Here is a 26,900-nt window from a genome sequence, read left to right on the forward strand (position 1 = left end):
TCCTTCTCATCCAGCTCTCTGCCCTCCACAGACTGTCCCTGCCCACCACAGACTTCATCTGTCCTTCTCACATCACCCACTGTCCACCACAAATTGTACCTGTCCACACACATCTGTCCACCACAGACTGCCTTTGTCCTTCTCACACCATACCTGTCCACCACAGATGGTACCTGTCCACACACCATCCCTCTGTCCACCACAGACTGTCTGTCTTTCTCACACCACCCACTGTCCACCACATACTGCATCTGTCCTTTTCATACCACCCCCTCTCCACCACAGACTGTACCTGTCCACACACCACCCCTCTGTCCACCATAGACTGCATCTGTCCTTCTCACACCACCCCTCTGTCCACCACAGACTGCATCTGTCCTTCTCACACCATCCCTCTGTCCACCACAGACCGCATCTGTCCTTCTCACATCACCCACTGTCCACCACAAACTGTATTTGCCCACACACCATCATTCTGGCCACCACAAACTGTATCTGTCCACATACCATCCCTCTGTCCACCACAGACTGTCTTTCTCACACCACCCACTGTCCACCACATACTGCATCTGTCCTTTTCACACCACCCCTGTCCACTACAGACTGTACCTGTCCTTCTCGCACCACCCCTGTCCACCACAGACTGTATCTGTCCACACACCATTCCTCTGTCCACCACAAACTGTCTGTCCTTCTCACACCATGCCTGTCCACCACAGAGGGCATCTGTCCTTCTCACTCCATCCCTCTGTCCACCACAAACTGTCTGTCCTTCTCACACCACCCACTGTCCACCACAAACGGTATCTGTCCACACACCATCGCTCTGTCCACCACAGACTGTATCTGTCCACATACCATACCTCTGTCCACCACAGACCTCCTCTGTCCTTCTCACACCACCCCCGGTCCACCTCAGACAGTATCTGTTCTTCTCACGCCGGCCCTCTGTCCACCACAGACCGCATCTGTCCTCACTCTATCACTGTCCTCCACAGACTGTCTGTCCTTCCCACACCACCCACTGTCCACTACAAAATGTATCTGTCCACACACCATCCCTCTGTCCACCACATACTGTATCTGCCACACACCATCCCTCTGTCCACCACAGACCTCATCTGTCCTTCTCACACCACATCTCTGTCCACCACAGACTGTACCTGTCCACACACCACCTCCTGTCCACCACAGACTGCATGTGTCTACCACAAACTGTATCTGTCCACACACCACCACAGACTGTATCTGTCGTTCTCACACCACCCCGTCACCACAGACTGTATCTGTCGTTCTCACACCACCCCGTCACCACAGACTGTATCTGTCGTTCTCCTGCCACCCCCTGTCCATCACAAACTGTATCTGCCCTCCAAACACCATATCTCTGTCCACCACAGACCGCCTCTGTCCTTCTCACACTACCCCTCTGCCCACCACAGACTCTCTGTCTTGTCATCCGGCCTCTCTGACCCTCTCCTCGTCCCCCTGTCCATAGCGGGCTCTGTCTCTCGTCTCCGGTCTCTCCTTTCATCACTAGCTCTGTCTCCTCGTACTCTTCCTCTCCCTGTCGTGGGCTCGGTCTCTGCTCTCCTTGTCTCCTCCTTTCATCACACGCTCTGTCTCATCATACTCCTCCTCTGTCCCTGGCGGGCTCTGTCTCTCCTCTCCCTGTCTCCTCCTTTCATCACACGCTCTGTCTCCTCGTACTCTTCCTCTGTCCCTGGCGGGCTCCGTCTCTCCTCTCTCTGTCCCTCCTTTCAACACACGCTCTGTCTCATCATACTCCTCCTCTGTCCCTGGCGGGCTCTGTCTCTCCTCTCCTTGTCTTTTCCTTTCATCACACGCTCTGTCTCATCATACTCCTCCTCTGTCCCTGTCGGGCTCTGTCTCTCCTCTCCTTGTCTCCTCCTTTCATCACACGCTCTGTCTCATCATACTCCTCCTCTGTCCCTGGCGGGCTCTGTCTCTCCTCTCCCTGTCTCCTCCTTTCATCACACGCTCTGTCTCCTCGTACTCTTCCTCTGTCCAAAGCGCCCTCTGTCTCTCGTCCCTCTCATATTCACTAGCTCTCTGTCGTGTCGCTCTCTCTCTGTCCTTCCACTCCTCGCGGATCTGCGGTGCCTGACTGTATAGCGCCTAGATATCTCGGGGTTTACTCGTGGCTCTGTACACCTGTACACACTGTAGAAGGGTGAGGCGGGGGCGTCTGCGGCTCAGTCAGGACCCCTAATGCATGTAGCAGACTGCGGGAAGGGGGGGTCACGTGACGGACACATGGGCGCTCCAGAGTGTAATTCTGCGAGGCGCTACAGAGCCAATCCCATCAGATGTCCAGACTGACTGTTCCGACCCGTCGACAGGCTGGTGGGGCTGGGGCATATCCAGTCATGTTTGGCAGCCCCGCCCCCACCCAATGCATGGCCCCTCCCCCTCGGCCCCCAGTATTGTCAGCAGTTCTTCTTCAAGCCTTTTTTCCGTTGCCATGGTAACGTTTTTTTTTTTCATTTTGCGGCGAAATGAGAGGGGGGCTGGGGAGAGGCAGAGACGCGGCTAAAATTACAGAGGGTGCAGAAGAGAGAAAATAATAAAATAAAAAAGCAGTGAGTGTGCAGACTGCGGGAGGAAGAGGAGGGAGGAGGAGAGGAAAGGGAGGAGGAAGCGGCAGCGGTGAGGAGGAGCGCACAGGCTGTGTCTGCAGAGCTCACGGCGGGCTGCCTGCCCTGGGGGAGACCGAGCCCCCGTCCATCTGTCCGGCAGGAGCATCCGCCCCCGACACGAGCCTCCACCAGACCCCGTCCATCTGCCCGGCAGGAGCCTCCACCAGCCTCCGTCCTCCACTCCCGACACGAGCCTCCGTCCATCTGCCCGGCAGGAGCCTCCACCAGCCTCCGTCCTCCACTCCCGACACGAGCCTCCGTCCATCTGTACGGCAGGAGCCTCCACCAGCCTCCGTCCTCCACTCCCGACACGAGCCTCCGTCCATCTGTACGGCAGGAGCCTCCACCAGCCTCCGTCCTCCACTCCCGACACGAGTCTCCGTCCATCTGTACGGCAGGAGCCTCCACCAGCCTCCGTCCTCCACTCCCGACACGAGCCTCCGTCCATCTGTACGGCAGGAGCCTTCACCAGCCTCCGTCCATCTGCCCGGCAGGAACCTCCACCAGCCTCCGTCCATCTGTACGGCAGGAGCCTTCACCAGCCTCCGTCCATCTGTCCGCCAGTAGCCTCCTTCCTCCACGCCGACACGAGCTTCCACCAGCCTCCGTCCTCCACTCCCGACACGAGCCTCCGTCCGTCTGTCCGCCAGTAGCCTCCAGCAGCCTGCGCCCATCTGTCCGGCAGGAACCTCCACCAGCCTACGTCCTTCTGTCCGCCAGTAGCCTCCACCAGCCTCTGTCCGCCAGTAGCCTCCACGAGCTTCCGTCCATCTGTCCGGCAGTAGTGCCCACCAGCCTCCGTCTATCTGTCCGCCAGTAGCCTCCGTCAGCCTCCGTCCATCTGTGCGGCAGTGCCCTCCACCAGCCTCCGTCCATCTGTGCGGCAGTACCCTCCACCAGCCTCCGTCTATCTGTCCGGCAGTAGTGCCCACCAGCCTCCGTCCTCCATCCCCGACACGAGCCTCCACTATCATCCATCCTCCACGAGCGTCCATCTGTCTGGCAGGAACTTCACCAGGCTCCATTCATCTGTTCACCCCGACACGTCACGTCAGTCTCTGTCCATCTGTCCTCCAGGAGCCTCCGCCAGCCTCTACTCACCTGGCCACAGCCCCCCTCGGCGCTAACGCACAGGAGGCTTGTCTAGCGCCCATCTATTGTACCTAGTGGGGGGGGGGAGTATCTTTTCTGGGGTTTGACCCCAACGTGTCAGTATCTCGAGGGTCCAGACTCCCCCCCCCCCCCCCCCCTTGGCTGTGCACGTGGGTGACCCCGGGATGTGCCTCGGTGCAATGCCTGGTAACGGGGGCCACTGAGTGCCCCTGCGGCACGCCCCCCTGTAAGGAAGGCAGACCCTGGAGTACCTCTGCATGCTCTGGTGTGGGCACAACGCCCCTGCCTTCGGGCTCCACGGAGGTGCCAGCCCCCCTTGCAGGATGCCAGACTTCTTAGTAAGGACCTGGCGGTCCGGCCATGGTAGCGTCAACGGTGATGTGCCCGCTGCGTCGCCATGTGCCGCTGCCTTAGAAGATACCGCAGTGGTGCCATGAAGCCCCAGTGATAGACGTTAGGCTTAAGGCACAGGTGTTTGTTGGCGTAGTCTTCATTGGAAAAGGGCCGTCACAAGTGTAGGTTGACGCGGGCGAAGACGTTGAGATGGACCGAGGCAGAGACATGACCAACTGGCGCTAAGGCGCAGGCCTTCGGTGTTGTGGACTAACACATGGGTCTTCCTTGGCATGGGCCAAGTACAGCTTCTTATTGACATGGCCAAGACCCGGCATATGGTGGTCATGGATTGTTACTTTTACACGGAGTGGGTGTGGGTCTTTGTTGACTTCCACTAAGGCAGTTCTTCGTTGACATTGGCCAAGGCACGGTCGCAATTGGCATTGACTGAACCAAGCTCTTTGTTGGAGTAGACTACGGTAGGGTCTTTGTAGGCTTGGAGTGAGGGAGGGTCTTTGTTGGTGTAAACTAAGGTAGGGTCTTTGTAGGCTTGGAGTAGGGAAGGGTCTTTGTTGGCATAGACTAAAGGAGGGTCTTTGTAGGCTTGGAGTAAGGTAGGGTCTTTGTTGGCATAGACTAAAGGAGGGTCTTTGTAGGCTTGGAGTAAGGTAGGGTCTTTGTTGGCATAGACTAAAGGAGGGTCTTTGTAGGCTTGGAGTAAGGTAGGGTCTTTGTTGGCGTAAACTAAGGTAGGGTTTTTGTAGGCTTGGAGTAAAGGTAGGGTCTTTGTTGGCGTAAACTAAGGTAGGGTTTTTGTAGGATTGGAGTAAAGGTAGGGTCTTTGTTGGCGTAAACTAAGGTAGGGTCTTTGTAGGCATGGAGGAAGGTAGGGTCTTTGTAGGCTTGGAGTAAGGTAGGGTCTTTATTGGCGTAAACTAAGGTAGGGTCTTTGTAGGCTTGGAGTAAGGTAGGGTCTTCATGGACGAGGACCAAGAGTTGGTCTTAGTTAACACGGGATAAGGTTGGGATCTTTGTTCACATGTAACAATGACCTGGACAGTGTCAATCTTCATGGACACGGACTAAGGCACGGGTCTTCGTTCCCATCAAGCAAGGGCTTGGGCTAAGACCCGATCTTCATTGGCGTGGTCTCAGGTACACAGAGCACTACCAAAGCCTTTTTGACGTGAAGTTAGAAGAGGGCATTTGTAGCTGTGGATTTGGTCTTGGCGACAACGTGGGTCTTTCTTACGTGACTAAGACACCGGTCTCTTGTGGCCGAGAGTATTGGATGGACTTTGTTGTGATACAATTAGGCACAGGTCTTCCTTGGTGTGGACGAACTGTCTGTTTATCCCCGGGTCACTGCTGATCCAGGAGAAAGTTGAAGCCACCACTGATGTGAACTAAGGGTGGGTTCATCATTACAAAGGACTGAGGCAGTGGTCCGCGCTTGATGTGTAGTAAGATTATAATCGGCCTTTGCATGGACTAAGGTAAGGGTCACTGCGCATAGAAGGAGGGAATAACCATCACTGGCATGGAGTAGGATTCCAGTCGTCCTTGGTATGGTCGAAGATAAAGGCCAACGTTGGCATGGACTAAAGCAAAGGGAGTTTTATCACAGACTAAGGCAAAGGATTCACGCTGGCGTGGACCAAGCTATCAGTCATCATTGGTAAGCTTTAAGAAAAGGGCCACCATTGTCGTGGACTGAGGGACGGATGTCTTGGCATTGACGAAAGCACCATCATCGTTCGTTTGGTCTAGGACACGGACGAACATTGGAAACAACAACTGGAAAACAGTCTGTGACTAAGGCAAAGGATCATTGTTGACATGGACTAAAATATCGATCATCGTTGGTCTAATCTAAGATAACATCCAACGTCCTCATGGACTGAGGCAGTGTGTTTCTTTGGCTACGATCATCGTTGATATGGACTAAAATATCGATCATCGATGGTGTAATCTAAGATAGGATCCAACGTCCGCATGGACTGAGGCAGTGTGTTTCTTTGACATGGACTAAGGCATACAATCATCGTTGATTTGGACTATAATCTCAATCATCATTGGTACGGCTTAAGGTAAGAGCCAACATTCTGATGGTCTGAGGCAAAGAAGTCTTTGGTATAAACAAAGGTGAAGGATCATCATTGACATGGACTAAGATATCGATCATCGTTGGTAAGGTCTGAGATGGGGGCCAACGTTGGCATGGAGTGAGGCAAAGGATCGTTGTTGACATGGACTAGAATAATGATCGATCTGGTCGAAGATAAAAGTCAAAATCCATGTGGCATGAGGCAAAAGAGTCTTTGGGTTGGACTAAGGCAGAAGATCATCGTTGATATGGACTAAGATATCGATCTTCATTGGTACGGCTTAAGGTAAAAGCCAACCCCAATGGCCTGAGGCAAAAGAGTCTTTGGGTTGGACTAAGGCAGAAGATCATCGTTGATATGGACTAAGATATCGATCTTCATTGGTACGGCTTAAGGTAAAAGCCAACCCCAATGGCCTGAGGCAAAAGAGTCTTTGGGTTGGACTAAGGCAGAAGATCATCGTTGACATGGACTAAGATATCGATCTTCGTTGGTATGGTCTAAGATAAGAGCCAACATCCACATGGACTGAGGCAAAGAATTAACATTGGAATACACTAAGAAAATGAGGGCTAGCATTGGCATGGACTAAGGAACAGCTATCATTGGTCAGCATTGAGGTGCCATTCCAGCTCCAGCCAGACTGGTTTACCAGGGCGGTACGTGCAAGCCTCTAGATGCACACGGAAAGGAGCAGCATGCAGGGTAAGTCTCCCTGTTGGTGGCATGGCCATTGTACCTCTGCCCACCCCTGTGCCCACCTGGGCATCAGTTGTACACATGCATGGAAGAATGAGTGAGTGAGGGGAAGAGCTTGGAGGAAGAGCAGGAGGAGGCCTGCAAGGGATATGTGAGTAAGAGGAACTGAATGATCCAGCAGGGAATGAGCTAAGGAAATGAGTGAGGGGTGAATGAGTGAAGGAAGAGATGACGAATGAGTGAGCGAGGAAAAGAGCTTGGAAGAAGAGCAAGAGGAGGCCTGTAAGGGTCTTCTAGGATATGTGAGTACGAGGAGGTGAGTGATCCAGCAGGGAATGAGCTATAGAATGAGGAATGACATGAGTGAAGGGTGAATGAGTGATGAGGGAGAGTGCATGTGGGGTGGAGGGAGGGAAGTGAGGGTGCAGTGAATGATTGACAGAAAGAGAAAGGAACAAAGTAAGGAGTGAATGAGGATATGACGAAGTGAGAGGGGCGAATGAGTGATTTGATGAAGAGAGAATGAGGAAGTAAATTAGTTAAAGGATGAGTATTGTATTGGAGCATTTGTATAGTGCTTCATACCCCCAAGAGTCTGATTCTTATTGGCTCCTGGTTGCCCTCCAGGAGGAGTGTGGTTGGAAAGATTGGATAGGGTTGGACCCGTGAGGGAGACGTCGGTTGTGGCGCATGAGGGTTGAAGCCCTGCTTCTAAGAGCATGGCATGCAGTGCCGTACACATGCATGAAGTGTTGCACAGTGTGAGTGGCTGCACTTACCACTGTTACACCTCAAAGAGTGCACCTTGAGTCTGCAATGATGACAAGAGCCGGGATTAATGTCCCCGGACCTGGTGGTGGCACCAGTGCTCCTTCATGCAGGGGAGACGAGCTCTAGAGTTTGGTTGTCTGGACTGGGGGGAGGAGCCACCGGCTCCATGGGCCTCTCTGATTGGAGGGCCCATCAAACATGAAGCAGGGCGCCCAGAAGCATGGCTGTATTAATACATGAGTGAGACCACGAGAGAAGGAACAGAAAGATTCTCCCCCAATCTACCACAAATCAATCTGTCACTTATCTGTGTGGACCTGGTTCTAACCTCAACTTAATTTGACAATTTACAGCCAATTCCTGAATCCCCCGCCATATTACACTGACATGTAAGAAAAGATGCAGAAGAAGCAACTCATTAATGTAGAATCCCTTGATGCAGTGCAAAAAGTATCACCAGACACACACCACAGTTGAGTGCCATACACTCTTTTAAAATGTACACATATCTGAATTATTTATGTTGTAAATAACAGTTCGGCGGCCCTCGACGAGGGCCCGTATTCCGATAGGTAACATTTGGCAGCGTATTGTGATATAATAACCTTCCCTAAAAAGAATAAATCATAAAGTGACCTCAACAACCAGATCAACATGTTAAAAAGGGTCTTTTTGTTCGTACTGTTGGTCCCAGATTAGTTCATGCCCTTATCATAGAGACAGCGCGTTTCGACATTATGGATGGAGAGACTGTGGTTAAGGGGTCTTCATCAGGAGTAAAATGATTGTCAACCAATGACTGTGGACCGTAGTAGCTTTTGGGGGTGCTCTTCCTGCTGATGGAGGAGGACATGCGTGGTTGATGAGTACCAGCGGTCCTTAAGGGACCAGCCCCTTTTTCACAGTCTGTATGAGTGAATGAAGGCATGGATGGGTGAGTGCCAAAGGAATGACTGCTTCACCCAGGTATGAAAGAGAGAATGAAGTAAAGCATTAATAACTGGATCACCATATGAATTAGTAATAGGGTGGCTGCATGGATGCAAGAGTGAATATGTGACTGAGCGAATTGTGCATGTGAATTGATGAATGTATGAGTGAATGCACCAACAAATAAACGGAAGAAATACACGAATATACAGATTAATGCTTCATGACTTGATTCTTTAGGTGAATGAATTTGTGACTAAATTAGGAAAAAGTGACCATATGCATTCTGAAATGAATGAGATCAGGAGCCGGTGACAGAATGCATGTGTAAGTGAAAGTGTGAAAGAGTGAATTAATTTATGAATGCATTATTGAGTGACCAGGGGCATGTGTGAATGAATGAGATGGGGGAAATGACGTTTTAAGTAGCGATCACAAGCGAATGAATGAAAGGCTTCTCACTAAGGAATGAATGAGTAAGTAGGTAAATGAATGCCTGAATAGGTGAGTGCATTGGTGTGGCCATTCATGGCCAGTGTGGTTCCCACTCTTCAGATCTCCAGCTCAGGCCTCATGTGGCTGCCTCAGCAGCAGGCGTGAAGGAGCATTGACACAGGTAATACATCTGGGTTGAGCCTGGTGGAGGCCTGGTCCTGGTTGTGTTCTGTATCCCACACATGTCACCTCATGGCTGTATGAGGAATGTTCTTTAAACCATCTGTAAGGTTAGGTAAGTTCTCGTGATCTGGCAGTAGTTGTGCGCAGGCGTGTTTTGTCATGTACTGGGAGGGCAAACGTTCTGACATGGACACAGGACATGCAGACTTGACAACCTTGATGAATTCTTTCACATTCTGAGTGGCGGGGGCTGTCAATCGGCGGTGCGCTACCTTTCTAGGGCAGCCGCTGCAGGTCTGAGCGGTTGGGCTGTGGGGCCAGCGGGTGGATTTTGGGAGACGACCACAAGGGAAGAGGATGTAGCCTTATTTGCCAGAACCCTCGACCTCGGACCTGGGAAACCGGGTTCGAGTCGCGGCAACGACGCTCAACATCCTGTGATTCTGAGCAAATCACTTATTCTCCCCGTGCCTAACAAAAATGAATGTGCTAATCTGTATCAAAACTTGTGCTCATGTAAAGCGCGCTGATACCCGATGCCTTGGGTCTAGTTCGCGCTATTTAAAACTTAAAAAATAATAATTCCCTTGTGGTCGTCTCTCGAAACCCCACCAGCTGGCCCCGCTGCTCTTATCTGCAGCGGCCACGGCTGCTTTAGGGATCTTGTCTACGTTTCCTTCTCTGGTTGTCGGATTCCTTCCAACGGTGGTGTGTTTTGGATTCCGATTCATTTTGAGTTTTTTAGCCGCAGTTTTGGTCTTCCTTTTGGTCTGTGACTCTTTGTCACAGGTGAAGTTGGTTCACACCGTGAGTGCTGTAAAGGCCACAGAGTGATCAAAGGGTCTGCACTGGGACCTCCTCAACCGCTGCCGAAGCTTTTATATGTATTGTGGGGGGCAGATCTGGTCACGCCCACCTACACAATAAGCCCCGCCCATTCCCCTAGTCCTGCCCCTCCAGTGCTGGAAGGACAGTGACGAACCGCAAGTCCCGCCCTCTCCGAAGACCCCAATTCACTCCTCCGCCTCTGATAGGGTGAAAATAGTTTTAAAGGTGACATGTCTGAGACGTATGTAGCACTGTGACCCCAGGGCACGAGTTGGGGGTTCACACGAGTGGACGGAGTCTAGAATTTGGGCCCCACTTGTCTGCTTTCCATCTTTAACAAGCAACTACATGCAGGTGGGGACCGGGCTTTCTGGTTTCAGACTCCTGCTGGGCCCATAACAAAGGCCGAATCTGAGGGGTCATCAGCCCTCCTTTTGTTGGAGTGTCCTGGCTGGGAGCCGTCAGGAGCCTCACACCTGATGCAAATGCAGCAGAGGGAAACAAAGGCTCGCCCCTTGAGAGCCCTTCACACATACTCAAGAGAGGTGGAGTTTCACTTCCTTCAGGCCCTGTTGAGGAGAGATGCACGGGCTGCAAGAAGGTCAGATGTGTTGGTCTTTCCCAGTATTTACTTCAAGAAAATTGTATTTCTATAGAGGTTACTTCCCCTGAGGAGGCGTTGAAATGATTTAAGTACCACTGTTGTATCTTGTAAAGCGCTACTCATCCCAAAGCAGGGTGTCAGAGCGCTTTACATCAACACGTGCATATTACTTGTACAATAAAGTATATAAGTTTGTTAATGAATGTACAGGATGTGTTACATAAAACTGGGGGATTGCAGGGTGTAGACGTCACAGATCCTCTTCCACAGCTCACTGCGCTATCACCCTCGCACTGCGCTCAAACGAACACACGATAGACCTGCTGAACATGTATGTGAGGGCTTTAGATCTGATGCCACTTCTTGTGATGCCACTTCCTGTAAAGTCATGGCTTGTGATGCCACTTTCTATGATGTCATTTCCTGTGATGTCCTGCACCGTGATGGCCGTGCTTTGATGTCACTTGCATACTGCCCAACTAGGTTAGTTCCCCCACTTCTTTTTTTAGGACTTATGCGCTATGTGACCCAAAAAATACAAAAATCCCTGTTAAGTACCATGTAGGTAAGTATGGATTGGAAAATGACTTGAAACGCCTGGAAAAAAAATGTTCATTTATTTATTTATAGTTTTATAAAGCGCTGGCTTCTGATGGAGATCACAAAGTAGCACTATTGCGGAATGAAGGCTCGTTCTTGACTAACACTGCCCCCCACCACATACACCCCCCCACATACATACACACCCACCCACACACGCACACATACACACACATACACACATACATACACAAACACACAAGCACACACATACACTCTCACACACACACATCCACATACACGCACCCATACACACACACACGCACACGCACACATACACACACGCACACACATACGCACCACACGCGCCGTGAACGCCCCAGACTGAACTAGGAGCAGAACCCGCTGCTGATAGGACGAGGCGCGGCTCTCAGGGGTCAGAGGCCATCCTTCCTCCCTGCACACCAGACCTCGCCATCACCAGCCCACTGGACTGCAATCCGAGCTGTATTAAGGCCCCCGCATCCGCCCCTCCAGGCTCGGGGTGCAGCCCTCAGATCTGCCCCACTTCACTGGAGCAAACCTCCTCTGCACACTCGAGTGAGCTCAGAGCACGCCACGACCAAAAGACTCTTAAAGACACGGATGGGCTGATTGCATTGCATGGCTGCTGACTAACAAAGCGCCAAGGTACAGCTCCGGGCGGGAGTCTCTGCTCTACAGTAAATGTCCACAACATAACAACCTTTAGGGTCCTGACCCCAATGGGCGGGCTTTTGGGGCAGTCCCGAGGCTTTTAAGGCAAGAGAAAGCCCCTTCAGACAAACAGAGCCAGGCCGGCATTGCTTCTAAGATGGGGGCCCAGTGAGTTCCAGAGGTGTGGCCCCCGCCGGACCCACCTCCCCCGTACTTCCTGTGGGTGACCCTGGCTTGAGTGAGGTCACTTCCGTGCCTGATCTCGGGCTCCAGCGGGGTGTGTAGGGAGGGGACAGTTCCTGGATCCCACGGGGTGAACTTTCTTCTGTGAGCCTCTGGAGCTGGTGAAGGACCCTGAGGGCCACCGTGACGTGTCTGGTTTCTTCACGTCGAGGCAGAGTTTGCCCCTTGGTGTCTTCAGGGCTGCACCACATTACAATCAATGAGCCTTGGTAGCTGCAAGGCCCAGCTGGTTCAAAGTGGAGCGCACCCCAAACAATGTGATGTCCTCCGATGGTGCCCTCACAAGTGAGAGGCGGGTCCTGAGGCTGCCGGAAGCAGCGTTTCCCTCAATCAGGAATTACACTCCCTCAGGAATTCTGCATTCCCAATATTCCCAACTGACAATCTCCCCAGTCAATTATCAGGTAAAAAAGACCTAAAAAAAGGTCATTTTCCACAAAGATATGCTGTGGTTCCAGATACCATTGGACATTTCCCTTTCCTCGGGGGATCGCGGAAAGCGAAGCTGCAATCTCTGCGAATATATTAACCAATCAATAAAACATCTATAAAGCGCAGCAGATCACTCGTGCGGATCTCGAGGCGCTGGATTATCAATATCTATATTTCCAGAAGCAGGCACACCCAGGAGGAGCTCCCAAAGCACGAGTATCGAACCCGCGCCAGCGTGTGATGGAAGGCAGCGTTCGCCCCCATCGCTGTGACGCGCTGCTCCAAGGAACGCTTGTTGTCAAACCTTGTTCACTGCCCCACAACTGGGAGTCGGGGGGCAGATGAAAGGAGGAGCGTTGGCTGATTTCATCCACTCCAGGATCTTTCATCTTGGAGCCATTCGGGCAGAAGGGTCTTTCCTTTACCCAACATGCACTGGGGCTGTGGCGATGTCCTTCTGTTCCTCAGACGTAGATGTTGTTTGTGTGCATTCCACAGGGAAGGCTGCCTTGTCATAACCTGTGGGCAGAGGTCTCTTGTAGATGTTAAAGAATGAAGGTACCGTAGCACTTCCCTGGGCGACTCCATCCCCTTCCACAATATCTGTTGAACCGTTGACCAAGATGATCGAACTTGTAGTTTTTTAAACAGTGTTGCATTAGAACTAACCGCCTATTTACCAAATTAAATAAATGGTGTTCTAATGCATTGAAAAACTATTTGCTAAATGTTGGCTAGTTTTGGGTATCATAATATGAATTCATTGTAGGTTTTAATACACTTGACAAGTACATAATATTTTTTTAAATAACTAAAATCAACATATTTTTTAATGCTTTGTGAAAATGCACGTGGCAGCTACTGACAGCAGCGATTCCATTTGTGTTTTAAGCCCAACAGGTTTTCGCAGCTGTGTTAGAATGAGATTTTCGTTTAAAATCCACCTGTAACTGTATATTTGAGCCAATACCAATTTTGATTTGGTACAGAAGAGGACGCCCCCACTAAGATTGTTTTTGGTGAGGCTCCAAAGTTTTTAGCTAAAAAATGAAAAAATCACTGAAACTGCATTTGTTGTAGGTTCTGTAAATATCAAATGCTGCTGCATTTAGTTTGGCTGAGTAGGGAGCAAAGGAGGTGCCCTTGACTGTACCTTTTATTTATACATAGCAATACTTTTCACAAAGAGCGATGTCTTATAAGTTTCATTCAGCACATAGCACCTGTAAGAGGCTTGTTCGTAAAGCTTGTACACATTTGCTGTAAAAGTAAATAACCCGTGAATGAAGTGTGTACGTTTGAGCTTTGTATGACCAGACATCCATTAGTAATGTAAAAATAAGTTGTTACCTGCAATAGATGCATTAGTCCACTGAGCCACCAGACCCGGCTAGTAATAACTTGTGACCAAAATACTCTACTTGAATTGCTTTGGATAAAAATGCTTTATAAAGCGTACATATTTTATGGTACGTTCAGAGCCTTAACCAAGGCATGTGGGGTCCCCCCCTCTGCCCATTAAAGACATTCTCTCCTCTTTGAGGCCTGGCTACAGAGACGGACGGGTACATGCGGGGTATCCTGTGTATCCCGACGCTGCTCCTGTAAGAGTGCAGAGGTCACTGGCAGGATGAGTGTGGAAGAGAGCTGGCACTAACCCACTGTGGGTGAGCTCCATAAACACCCCACTCCAGGGACCCGCAAGTCACCTCGTGGGGCCCCGCTCACCATACCTCTACATTGAAGGGTGAGCTCTAGGCCCCGCACACTCAGCTCTCTAGACAGGTAGAAAACAGGAAAGATATGAAACGGTCCGTCCAGTGAAGAGAAAAAAGCAGTCTCAACCCGAGGCCCGCATGACGAACAACGGGCGCTCTAGAATATGGCTTTGCTTGATGACGTCTGCCGGGGTCTCCAGACCTATCGTGAGGTCATTTACCCCTTTAAATGGTGAAGCAGCTTCAGAGTAAGGTGGGGGGACCAGGAAGGAGACAGAATCACTCGTCACCTAACCCAGTGGTTCTTAATCTGTGGTCCATGGATCCCTGGGCGTCCGCAAGGCATACTCAGGGGGGCCACCACCGTTTTACAAAATTAAATAATATCAAAAATTAATAAAGTGTATACAAATAAAGAAGCAAGATTCAAAATTTGCAAACTTTTTCTATATTTGATTCTGAATTAAACAAAATCTTTCACTATTTGAGAACCTGTTTGGTGTTTACTTGGTTTCATATTTTTGTGTATTGTTTTGAGGTTCAAATCATAGACATGAGTTAGACAAGGGGTCCCCAGCTTCCAATAATGACTCACCTGGGGTCCCTGGATTCCTGTAATGATTCAGGGGGTCCACAGAAGTCAAAAGGTTGAGAACCACTGACTCCTCGTCCGTCACTCACAGTGGGGTCAAGGTGCACAATGACAAGAGTGGTCTAATTGGAAAAGAACTCCCTTAACCCGCTACTAAACACTTGAAAATGTAAAACAGGAGACGTGATCTCAGGAACCGTCTGCAAAATGTCAGATAGTCAAAGGGAAGACTCATGGCGGCAGGGTCCACGCCGTCTGGAAGTGTTGGATTCACGTCACCGAGCAGCAGTAACCTGGGGCCTGAGTTAGATCTCAGCGGACAGGTTACTCTGTCACAATAGTGACGGATTTCCCGTCCGCTGAAATATAAATCTCATTATATCCTATCAGATTTATATTTTAGCGAATGGGATATCCGTCACCGTTGTGATGGAGTAACCCGTCCGCCGAGATCTAAATTAGGCCCTTCCACTGCTAAAGAAAGCTCTCTTGCACTTTCGTTTGTGGTCATAAAAAACAAAACACTCGTCAGGTCTTTTTCGGATTCTTGTGGTTGGACTTTCTCAAGACACACGAACAAACGCGGGTTATACCACTTCCGGAAGCGCCTGCTTGAGGCTGGGCGCCAAGTCTCAACCGACAGTCATGTGCGTGAGGACGATGTGGCCAAGAGAAAGTCCCAGGCTGGAGTCGCCGTGCCAGCAGAGGAGAGTTAGGCCTGGGCAAAAATTTCGTTCCGTTCGCGGAAATTGCGATATTTTGACATTTTTGCGTTCCGCGGAGAGCGCGAAGATGTCAAAAATTCCGGTTTCCGCAGCTTGGCGATAATTTGTTTCTTGCTCGCGCTGTAAAATGATACATTCTCGCGCGCGCGCGATCGCCTTACCTGATTCCCTGCGTTCGCCGACAAGTTTTCTTGATCCGGTCGCGTTCTCCATGAGATGTTGTATTGTTTTTAGCCATTTGCGCTGTCTCGCGACAGTTCGCGCCCGCAGTGACGTCATGCGTCGCGCGATCACGTCTTTCTTCTCGCGATCATGCACCGCGAGAACAACTCAAAACAAGATGGCCGCGCCCGCAAGCAGCCACATGGGTAAGTTGGCGACCCGCAACCATGCAGAAAATCGCGCGAACATGCCGGAAAAAACCTTCCGCATCTTCGCGATATTTCTGCTTGTTTGCGATAATTTTAAACATTCTCGCGATAATTTGCGAAGGTTAATTCCGCAAATTCCGCCCACCCCTAAGGAGAGTGCCATGTCCTGGTCTGTGCCTTGCGTCACTAGAACATCAGCGCTCCAGAAGTCTCTACGAATGGACTGTCGTCTTGTCCTTCCCCCAAGAACTAGAGGGGCTCCATAGCTACCAGGCACGAGGTCTGCTTGTAGACAGGCAACCCCGGGCTCTACGAATGGGCTGTCGTCTTGTCCTTCCCCCAAGAACTAGAGGGGCTCCATAGCTACCAGGCACGAGGTCTGCTTGTAGACAGGCAACCCCGGACTCCATGTGTTTCTGCAGAAGATCACACAGTTACTGGTCAACAAGTCAGGGTCCGTCAGTCCTGCTCCAGAAGCAATCTTCTCTCATGCAGGTGATTGAGCAGGTACCAAGCTCTTGACAAGGGGAGAGGAGCTGACATTTGTGGGTGTTTCAAAGCCTAAAATAGCCAATCAAGGGGATTGGCTGGTTGGTAACCTGCCCAACTTCTTAGCAAATAATTCCTAGGCATTTGCTTTATCATGTCCCTGATCTTGTCTTTCCTAAATCACGTCATCCAAACTTCCTGTTTCACTGCCCCTCGACCCCTTTTTAGGTCAAACCTACCAAACCGCGCAAGCGGTCTACGACCAATTGTCAGCTGACCAAGAACTTACAGTGGGTCTAACACACGCCCCTTGGTTACCACTGGTTGTCATTATTGTGACTCTCTCTACTTCCTTCTTCTTCAATAACTTGCCTTGTTCATCTAGTGTTTGTTCCTCCGTTTAGCATACCCGCTTTACTTGTGTTCTTCCACTGCCCACTTTCAGCTGGAACTATTTTTTTGCTTAAACCCTTCTTGAGATTGCATGTGTTTTCCATGTGTCTCTCTCATGTGCTACTTGCTTCTCCTCCTGCTCCATAGTGCTCTTTCCAGTGCTTAATTTGAGCCGGTGGTTTCCGGTACTCAGCACTGGCACTTAATCATCAACACTGGCACCTGAGCACCAGTTCAGGACACATCCATTTTTGGTGGGCAGAAGGAGATGAAGTGATTCACCCAGAATCACAGGATGTTGAGTCGACGCCGAGACTCAAACCTGATTCCCCAGCTCCGAAGTTGGCAGCTCTTGTCATTACGCCACATCCACCCCCCACTTGTAGGGTTTGTTGGTTCTGTGTCAGGCATCACTTACAGGAGAAATGGGCTGGCCGGAGCTGCCTCCTGACGAGATCCCCGGCACTTCTATTTTTAGAAATGAACCACTGGCTCTCTCCCATCCATCTGCCTTTCTTCCCCCTCGCTGCTCTCTCTCGTTTCTTTTTTCTTACAAGCACTCCACGAGTGCACATGTTTTCCAGCTGTCTCTCTTGTGTGCTTTTTTCCTGCTGCCTCCTCGGTGTTGCTCTCTCTCGTCCATATGCTTGCACCCCCCCGGCTCTCGCTTGTCCATGTCCATCTCTCTACCCATCCAGTGCTCCGTATAGCTCTCTCGCCCTTGTGCTCCTGTGGTGCTCTCATGTTCTCACTCCCTTGTGCTTCTACCCTACCCCTTTTAATGATGCCACCTCCATCCAGCCTGTTTCTTGTAAAAAAAACACGATTATTTTGCCAATGCTGCACCGTGTCGCATTACTGTACAGCACCACCAAAAACCAAGTCAGTAGGGCTTAAAGGCGAGACCAATTGTCTTTGCCAAAGCTTGTTAGGTCTGAGATGACAGAGCAGCAGCCTGTAAGAGCTTTAGCTTATAATATTCATAAATGTGGCTTTCGGTCAACCTCTTCAGCCACTGGCTTATTTGGATCTGCCTCTTCCAGTAACTGGACTTGTCAGCCCTATGTTAGATCAGCCCAGAGTTATATTTTTTCGCACTTTCATGCTATTGGCCGTTTGGCGTACCTCTCCGCCCCCTATGGAGTGCTTCCATTGCAATGCACGAGGACTACTTTGCATATGAAAAGTAGATTGAAACATTCCACTTCTTCTCATACTCAATTCTTTGAATGCGTTGTGTATTTAAAGACCCTTTTTTTTACTGCACCAGGCACTGCAGATACCATCACAATACCAATACTGTCACTAATACCACTAGCACAGCAGTGGTGGCCGCCACAGGTAAGAGCAGAAGGCAGCGGGGCAGGATAGGGGTCGGGGAACTTATCATGCAACGGGATAAGTTAACTTAAAATAAAAAAAGAAATAAACCCACCTACCTTGTGCTCGCTGCATCTACGGCATTGACGATGCTGTAGAGCTTGGGGAAAAACCATTCATAAGGCGAGACCTATTGGCTTTGCCAGTGCTTGTTTATTTTTGTTGTCATCCTTTTGTGTTTAAACTTTGCTTTCAAGTCACAGTAATTCAGAGCCTATGGTATTTTTTTCTCTGCACCAATAAGAATCACGTTAAGTTGTAAGGCCACTTGTTGCCTATGAATCCCCCTACTGTTCAATTAAAAAAAGTGGTTATTAATCTTTTTTTTTTTTTTTTTTAAATTAAATATTTGTTAATTCTTTATATTTTGTGGCATATACTTTTTTTTTTCAGAGTTTTATATAGCGCAAACTTGACCCGAATCCAATCAGGTATCAGAGCGGTTTACATAGCGCCAGTTACGTTACATGAGGACACACATTTATTTTTTGTTAGGCACGGGGAGATTAAGTGATTTGCCCAGAATCACAGGATGTTCAGCGTCATTACCGAGACTCGAACCCAGTTCCCCAGGTCCGAGGTCGAGCGCCCTAGCCGTTAGGCCAACTCCTCTGCCCTATATACTTGAAAAACAAATACCCCTTGCACCAGCTTGCTAAGGCCTTACCTGTTGATTTCGCCAATGCTTGTTGCTCCAAGCAGTGAAGTATCGAGGTTGAAGGGCAGAAGTTACCTTGGTCTGTTTTTATTCCATGCAGTGATATTGTGTGATGGGACATGGGTACCTGTTTGTCTTTTTAGGTCTCGCCTGGCATTGGAGCGCGCATGCGCTCTTCGCCTGCGAGAGCTATAGTAAACAAGGGACTTGAATCCCGGCCCCTCTTTCCGATTGGCTTGCGTAATCCGTTATGGTAAACGGTGGCGCGTAATTGGATATCGGGCTTTGTTGTTACCGCCCTTTCGCCTTTTGGGATGGCCCATGGCGACTGGCCCACACCATCTTTGTTTCGGTAGCTTGTTTTGGATGTATTCATAATGCATTATTTTGCCGCGCTGTTGTGGTGTGGTTTACAGTTGTGCTATACAGAACGTCTTTGACTCCGTGTGCTCGCTAGGACATTTCAGCAAATTAAATACCATTTCGGTGTATCACTTCACTGTCGAAACATTTGATGTCATATCCGGCTTCTGCCGGAGAGATGCCACAAACACGAGTCACATGGGCTGCATTTCTGTTTAGGAAGTTCCAGCCTCTGCCCTTGATGAGAGTTTCCCCTCCAGCGGGCCCACGCTTCACCGGCCACCAGTTTCCGGACGTCAAGCCATCTGCGGGCTATCACTTGCCAAGCTATTCGGCCGCTTCAATCAATAAAGTTGTCACAAAATCTATTGATTTCTGCCTTTGACTTTCTGCACCGAGTGTGTTGCAATTTTGGCAGCACAATAGATTATTCCATAGCACATATGTTCTTGGGGTTTTCCTATTAGAGAGGGGGAAATATTGATTTCTAAAGACTTTGTGTGGACAAAGTGTTATAGCAAAAAGCGATGGTGAGGAAAAGCTGCATATCTGAGGGGAGAGCAGGGCTGGCAGGCAGAGAGGGTGTGAGGCCAGGGCCCCACGTGCTGAACTAGTTAAGATTAGCAGTGGTTCCCAAGAGACATAGCCAGATGTCAGTGCATTGGATATCAGAACTAAAATATAATATAGAGATGTTTGATGAAAAGTGGCACCACAATCAACATTTAGCCGCAAATAACTAAAAGTGCGGCAAGTTACAAAGTGCTGAATTGTCAAGGGACGGGATTGTGTCTGACGAGCATATTTGTTTTCATTCTGAAGTACAATTCTTGGACAATGACATTATAAGAACATACAATTAAGACAAGGCTAACAAGATAGGAAGCGACACGCACTGGAAAGACAGGCTAGAGCATTAAGGTGTCACTTAGCCTCAATTTAGAGGAAACGGAAATCGTTACGTTATTATTGGCAAAGTAGTGTGAAAACAGGTACAGCTCAATGTTCTCGATTCATATTACGTCATGTTAAAAGTCGGAAATTTGCTTTGGTTGGAGTATTCGTAGGTTTGCAACAATTTGAGCCTAAATAAATACGTCTATCACATTGCATCTGCAAGTTACAAAGTGCTGAATTGTCAAGGCACGGGGACGGGATTGTGTCTGACGAGAATATTTGTTTTCATTCTGAAGTACAATTCTTGGGCAATGACATTATAAGAACATACAATTAAGACAAGGCTAACAAGATAGGAAGCGACACGCACTAGAAAGACAGGCTTCCTGGCTAGAGGATTAAGGTGTCACTTAGTCTCAATTTAGAGGAAACTGAAATCGTTTCGTTATTATTGGCAAAATAGTGTGAAAACAGGTACAGCTCAATGTTCTCGATTCATATTACCTCACGTTAAAAGTACCTGTAGCATGCTAGCACACCAAAACTGTAAATCACGAGAAATTATTTTAACAACTTCAACTTCGATTTGTTTGTTTTTTGCTACTGAGACAATTGAACTGAGCCTGTTTTTTGGTGCATTTAGTGTATTTTTTTAGATTGTGAATTCCAGTGGTTGTTGATACCATAAGTATTTTATTTGGTGTCACTCATGATTAGGCAAGACAAAAAGTAAAGGATGGAATGCTTGAAGTAAGCTAAATCACTAGAAATTATTTTAACTAAGCCAGTGCAACTGTAAATTATCAGAGTGTAACCACCCCTCAACTCCCAAATCAGTCAGTTGTAATGCTTACCCTGCTCTAGAACATAGCTTACACACATTGGCAAAGCCAATAGCTCTGGCTTGCATTTTCAATAGTTTGACTTATTGGCATTGTAAATGATAATGGCTTTTATGTGTGTGTTTTGAAATCCTGCAAGCGGTGTGTAAACATGCAGTTTGTACTTAAATTCCTTACTGATGCTTGCAGGTTATCAAAACACATAAATGGAAGGCATTGTCATTTGCAATGCCAATAGCTCAAACTCTCACAAATGTGAGACCTATTGCATTGCAAATGCTTGTTATTCCATGCGCTCATTCAGTGAAAAGAAAGGATAGAAATCCCTGTGATCTGCTATTTTAGGTCTTGCCTACTAGACCGCACGCAGTACGTCTTCTGTGATACGTATTGTTACCTTACAGCGGGCTTAGAACCCGCCCAATGCTTGGCTTCACTGTCACTCGAGTTAGATTGCTTTTTATTCGTTAGTGTGTGTGGACTTTACTTCCTCTTCTTGTGCTTGTCCCTCCCCTGTCTTTACACATATCACTTTTTTCTCACACAGATCACAATTTAAGGCACTACTTTTTTGTTTAAACACTCGACAAAAGAGTGCTTGTGTTTTCCAGATGTCTCCTTAGTGTGCTTCTCTTCCCCTCTCTCACTGTTCTCCCTTGCCCATGTTGTTTTTCCCCGCCACCTGCGTGATGTGCTCTCCCTCATCTGCTCCACCCCACCTCATTGTTTTCTACCCGTGTGAGTTGGATCAGCAAATGAAAAGACTCACCTACAAAATGACGCATTAGGCTTTTTTAATTTAATTAGCCATGTAGCATCAGTGATACTATAGAGCACGGCTCAAAACCATTGACAAAGCCAGTAGGTCCAAATCTGACAGATATTGGCTTTGCTTATGCTTGTTCAGGTCCAGTATTATCCAAGACCGTTTGATTTTACAAAAATTATATATAAAACATACCTATGTATAGGGGCTGTCAGTCAGCTGTCTTCAGCCATTGGTCTGTTGATGTGCCATTCACATTTTTGTTCCACCCACTCCAGACGAAATGGAGCTGTGGGTCAGCCCACTTCAGCCATTGGCTGATTCACTGTGAGTGACGGCATTCTGCTCTTTCACAAGGAGAACATCGGCACACAAAGTAGTTTCATTCAGAGCCACAAATTACTATGGTAATGTGGTTTTATAAGACCAAAAAGAACACTTAACCTTTAATCAACATTTTTAGACTTCCCCAGCATTAAAGTTTACAAAGCAAAACGGGCATTTACAAAGCCAAAAGGCTGGCAGCCAATAACAGACCGATTCGCTTGACAAATGCTTGTTTAGCATGCAGTGATAGAGAGACATGAGAGGATAGAAATACCTGTGGTGTAAAGTTGGCTCCGGCCCATGAGACGGCCTTCGATGTATAGCCAGACCATTGTTTTTCAAAAGAATCCATACTCTCCAAACATCCGCAGAGGGGCTCTCAGCGAGCGGGCTTCATCCGCTGGCATTGTTAAACTGGGATTCACATGTTGGGTCCGCCCACCACAGAACACAGCACGGGACGATGGCGCAGCAGGCGTTACCCATTGGCTTCCTTCTCTTTGAGCGACTGCTAAAGCCTGTTCACGCTGTGAACATCCACCTAAAATGAGTTCCTCTTCAAACGGCGAGTTAGGTGTCTATTCATTTCCGTTGGGGTTATAAGGTGGGTACATTCCCATTTTAACCCTGTAGCTGCCGATGATTCGATTGCTTGGTCAGGTGGGGATTTATTCTGGTCTCTTTCAAAAATAATAATAATAAAATAGACAACGTAACTGAAAGGCTTGTTATTTAAAAAGCACCACTGGTAACACAGCCACATTAGAGAATATTTTTAGCTTAGAAATGTTTATTGCAAGCAGATGGTGGCCTCATTTTGGTGGTTGCATGTTTACTTTTGTGATTTATTTTTGTGTCATATGCTTGCAATAAAAAATAGAAAGCAACCCATTGCACTAGCTTGCCATGGCCAAACCTGTCTTGCCAGTGCTTGTTTTCTCTTTAGTGTTACGGTAGATAGAATTGAAATGCCTGTGGTCTATTTTCAGTCCCTGCAGTGGTACAGCAATAGAGTGAGATTGGAGGCTAAACTTGCCAACAGTCAGTTTTTATTCCCTGCAGTATATCCCTGTGCAGCAATAAATGTATTTACCAATGCTTGTTCGGGATTTGTCAACTGATGCCACTGCTAGAGAAACCAGTGTTATATCCAAGTGCGGCAATAAATGGCTTTGCCAGTGCTTGTTTGAGCCTTGTAAACTGCCACTGCAAGACACACCAATGTTATATCCAAGTGCGGCAATAAATGGCTTTGCCAATGCTTGTCCAAGCTTTGTAATCTGATGCCACTGCAAGAGAAACCAATGTTCTATTCAAGCGCAGCGATAAATGGCTTTGCCAATGCTTGTCCGAGCCTTGTAAACTGATGCCACTACAAGACAAACCATGGGGTATATCCAAGCGCAGCAATAATTTTTTTTTAATAGTTCTTTATTCGGATGTTAAAAACACCATAAAAGCACATATGCACAATACAAATATCATTCATTATCCATTTTAAAAAACAATTAAATCAATCAGAAAGAACATTTGATGAAGATAATACAAGATAAAACAATCGTGTCCCCTCACAGGTACACTACTTCTAGGCGGACACTGTTTAGACTTAACCTTTGGTTAATCTTAGTCTCCAAGACACTTTGAGAAAGTTCAAAATACAACACAGAGTCAGTGGGTCAGCTGCCCTTTGTAAGAACAGTAATGCTGAGTGTGCCTGGGTCAGTTTAGCCCTTTTCAAGATATCAATTAAAAAACCTCGCCTGGGAGTGGAATAATAAGAACAAAATAATACAAAATGAAGGGTGTCCTGCGGAGACCGATTGTCGCAGCCGCAGGCACCCTTCTGCTCAATCGGTACTGAATACCCTTGTGGGTCCGCCAATAAATACGGTTAAAGATTGAGCCTAAAACGGGTTATTAAAAATCTATCTTGGGCATTATGCAATAAACAAAGATAGGGTTCCATGCCCACTGTGGTCTCAGTGTGAGTATACAAGTTCACTGACCTTTTAGACCCTTCTTCCGTGAGTCTGGTTGTGTTCCTTTGGGCCATAAACAGGCTTTTTACCATTAGTTTATCCTGGGCTCTAATCTCTGAGGGGTTAGTGAAGAGTTCTATGTGACCCAGCTTCTCTAAAGAATCCATGACATATTTGAACCAGGGTATCTTCATACATTTCTCTCTGCCTAGACAGTCGCTCAAAATTAGTCTGCTTAACTTAGCTTCTGTATTTGACCAGATATTGAGCCACGCCAGGATCGGCCTGAGCTTGACCATGTCTTCAATGTATGGCCTCCCTAACTCTCTATGGGCAATAATAGCTGGGGTGCTCTGCGGGATTTTAAGTAAAGACCGCAATATTTTATTTTCCTCCCGCTGTAGTTGTGTGGTGTTTACAAAGCCCCATACTTCGGCTCCATACAGAGCTTTAGAACAGCAGATGGAATTGTACATATGCAGTACTTGTTCAGGGGACCATCTACCTAGTCTACGCCCATAGTTCATCACTGCACCATTAGAGGATATCAGTTTCCCGCATCTTTCTTCTACCAGGGATGTAAATTTTAATCTCTCATCAAACAATATCCCTAGGTAGGAGAAAAGTTGTACTCTTTCTAGTTTGTGAGACCCAATTCTGTGTGTAGATGTGGGCCATGATTTTTTCCCTGCCCTCATCACAAATGATTTACCCAGATTTACAGAGAGGTCTAGGGATCCCATGAACTTCACAAAGCCGTCAATTAAAACCTGTAAACTTTTCGGGGTGCGGGCTAACAATACCGCATCATCGGCGTAGAGTAAGACTGGGATCTGGCGCATTCCAATTTTCGGGCAATCAGTGTTTAAGGCAACCAGGGTCTGCTCAAGTTTGTTGATATAGAGAGAAAATAAAAAGGGCGCAAGGATGCACCCTTGTCTTACCCCGCTTGAACACCCAAAAGCTTCAGTAAGGCCCCCAGCATTGTTGTAGCGTACCCTAGCTGTGGTATCTCTGTGCAGCTCCCTGAGAATGATGATCAATCCCTGGTCAATACCAAGTTGGGTCATCATTAGCCACAATGTCTCCCTATTTACATGATCAAAGGCAGCCGCCAAGTCCATGAATCCTAAATAAATGGATTCGTTACTTGCTATGGTGTACTTGGCGACTAGCATATATAAATTGAGACATTGATCACTAGTGGATCTCCCAGATCTAAAACCATATTGGATGTCCGAGATTATATTGTTCTCCTCGGTCCATTCAGTTAGTCGGTTAAGGATTACCCTTCCCAGGATCTTAGCAGAGACGTCAATCAGAGAAATGGGCCGGTAGCACTGGGGGTTATCCCTGTTACCCTTCTTGAAGATGGTGATAATGGTAGCCATTGACCATGACCTTGGCAGACCAAACATAATTGCTGCATTTATTACCCTGGTCATTAGGGGAGCCCACAATTCCACATTGCTGATGAACAAGTCGGGGGGAACTCCATCGGGGCCAGGCGCTTTGTTTTTTGATAGTCCCTCAATTCCTGTGGTGATTTCTGCTAAAGTGAACTCTAACCTCTGGGTCTGTAATGTGATATCTTCCACGGTGACAGGGGCCGTCTTCTCGTGATTGTACAGACTCTTAAAATGTGCGACCCACTGCTCCGGGAGGATATTTGCGCTGATTTCTGGTGTATGCTTTCATGAAAGCAGGGTTTGTTAATAATACTCCAGAATTTAACAAGATCCCTAGATTCGGCCGCTTCCCTTAGGTCAGCCCACACTTCCCCCTGTAGAGCTGATTTCCTTCTTTTAGTAACAGCCTTGTATTTTGCTCTACACTTAGTGACCCTATCTTTATTCCTGGGCTTTTGTTTTAAACAGCATTTTAGCTCTCTGAGTGCACGAGAGCAATCGCTATCGAACCATTTTGGTTGCGTTATGGTTCTTTTGACAGATCGTGTAGTTAAAAGTTTGTCCACCAAACTTGTAATCTGCCCAAAGGCACACAATACTTGGGGACCCTCAGTTGTTAGATCGAGACAATCTTCAATAGGTTGTTTCCCTTTGTCTATCAGATCTCTGTAGAATACTGCACCCTCAATCTTGGCCCACCTAATCCGCCTTCCTTGATCTGTTGCCCTCTCGAGAACCCCATCCATAGCGCCTATCTTGGCTACTACCTGGTACTGTAATTTTAGTGTTAGGGGGTTATGATCACTGAATGGGTTCCACTCTATTCCGACCGCTATAACCATGCGCTTGAGGGATCTAGACACCAAAAGGTAATCAATAATTGATGAACACCCTCTGCCTTTAAAGGTCGGAGGGAGGGAGCCATCACTTCCCATGGCCATCATGTCCAAAGTATGTTCCATGTTATGGCTATTCAAGAGGTTACTCAATTCTCTGCCTACTGTCGTGTGGGCAAAATGGGGCCCCTTGACCAACGGGCAGCGTGACCATTCAAAGTTTATGGGGAACAAGGAAGAGCATAAATGGATGTTTAAATCACCCATTATTATATAGTGTGGGTGAATTACTCCATTTGCTTGTGTATAGTTCTTGCTCAATAGGGTATCCAATATTCTCACAAAATCCTCTTCCTCTTTAGCTTCACCCGGGTTATATATGTTGAGCAGTAACAGACCTAGACCCTGCCCCTCAAACCTTACGGCCTGTATATTACGCGATGGGCTTGATATGTTCGTCCACTTGCCTTTTATCCTTAGATCCACATATAGGGATAAACCCCCCATGGCTCTCCCTGATCTTGATTTCAGGGCTGGAATGAAAAAACATTTAAAACCCTGTATGTGATAGGGGCTA

At 48.0% G+C, this 26,900-nt stretch overlaps 1 protein-coding gene across 5 annotated transcripts in view; it reads left to right on the forward strand.

Annotated features, from left to right (window-relative positions):
• FGD1 (FYVE, RhoGEF and PH domain containing 1) overlaps window positions 1-26,900 on the forward strand; it is a 425,310-nt gene that overhangs the window by 240,244 nt on the left and 158,166 nt on the right. Inside the window, exon 1 of one of the 5 annotated variants that reach the window (XM_085629852.1) lies at window positions 5,318-6,922. The exons of 2 other annotated variants lie outside the window; for them this stretch is intronic. In XM_085629852.1, the coding sequence (XP_085485978.1) occupies window positions 6,895-6,922 (28 nt within the window). In that variant the 5' untranslated portion in view covers window positions 5,318-6,894. Of the gene's footprint in view, window positions 1-5,317; window positions 6,923-26,900 lie in introns of those variants that run through there. 2 more of the 5 variants (XM_085629853.1, XM_085629854.1) reach the window with 2 other exon arrangements.

This window comes from Triturus cristatus, chromosome 10 (assembly GCF_964204655.1).
Source record: "Triturus cristatus chromosome 10, aTriCri1.1, whole genome shotgun sequence".
Taxonomy (NCBI): domain Eukaryota; kingdom Metazoa; phylum Chordata; class Amphibia; order Caudata; family Salamandridae; genus Triturus; species Triturus cristatus.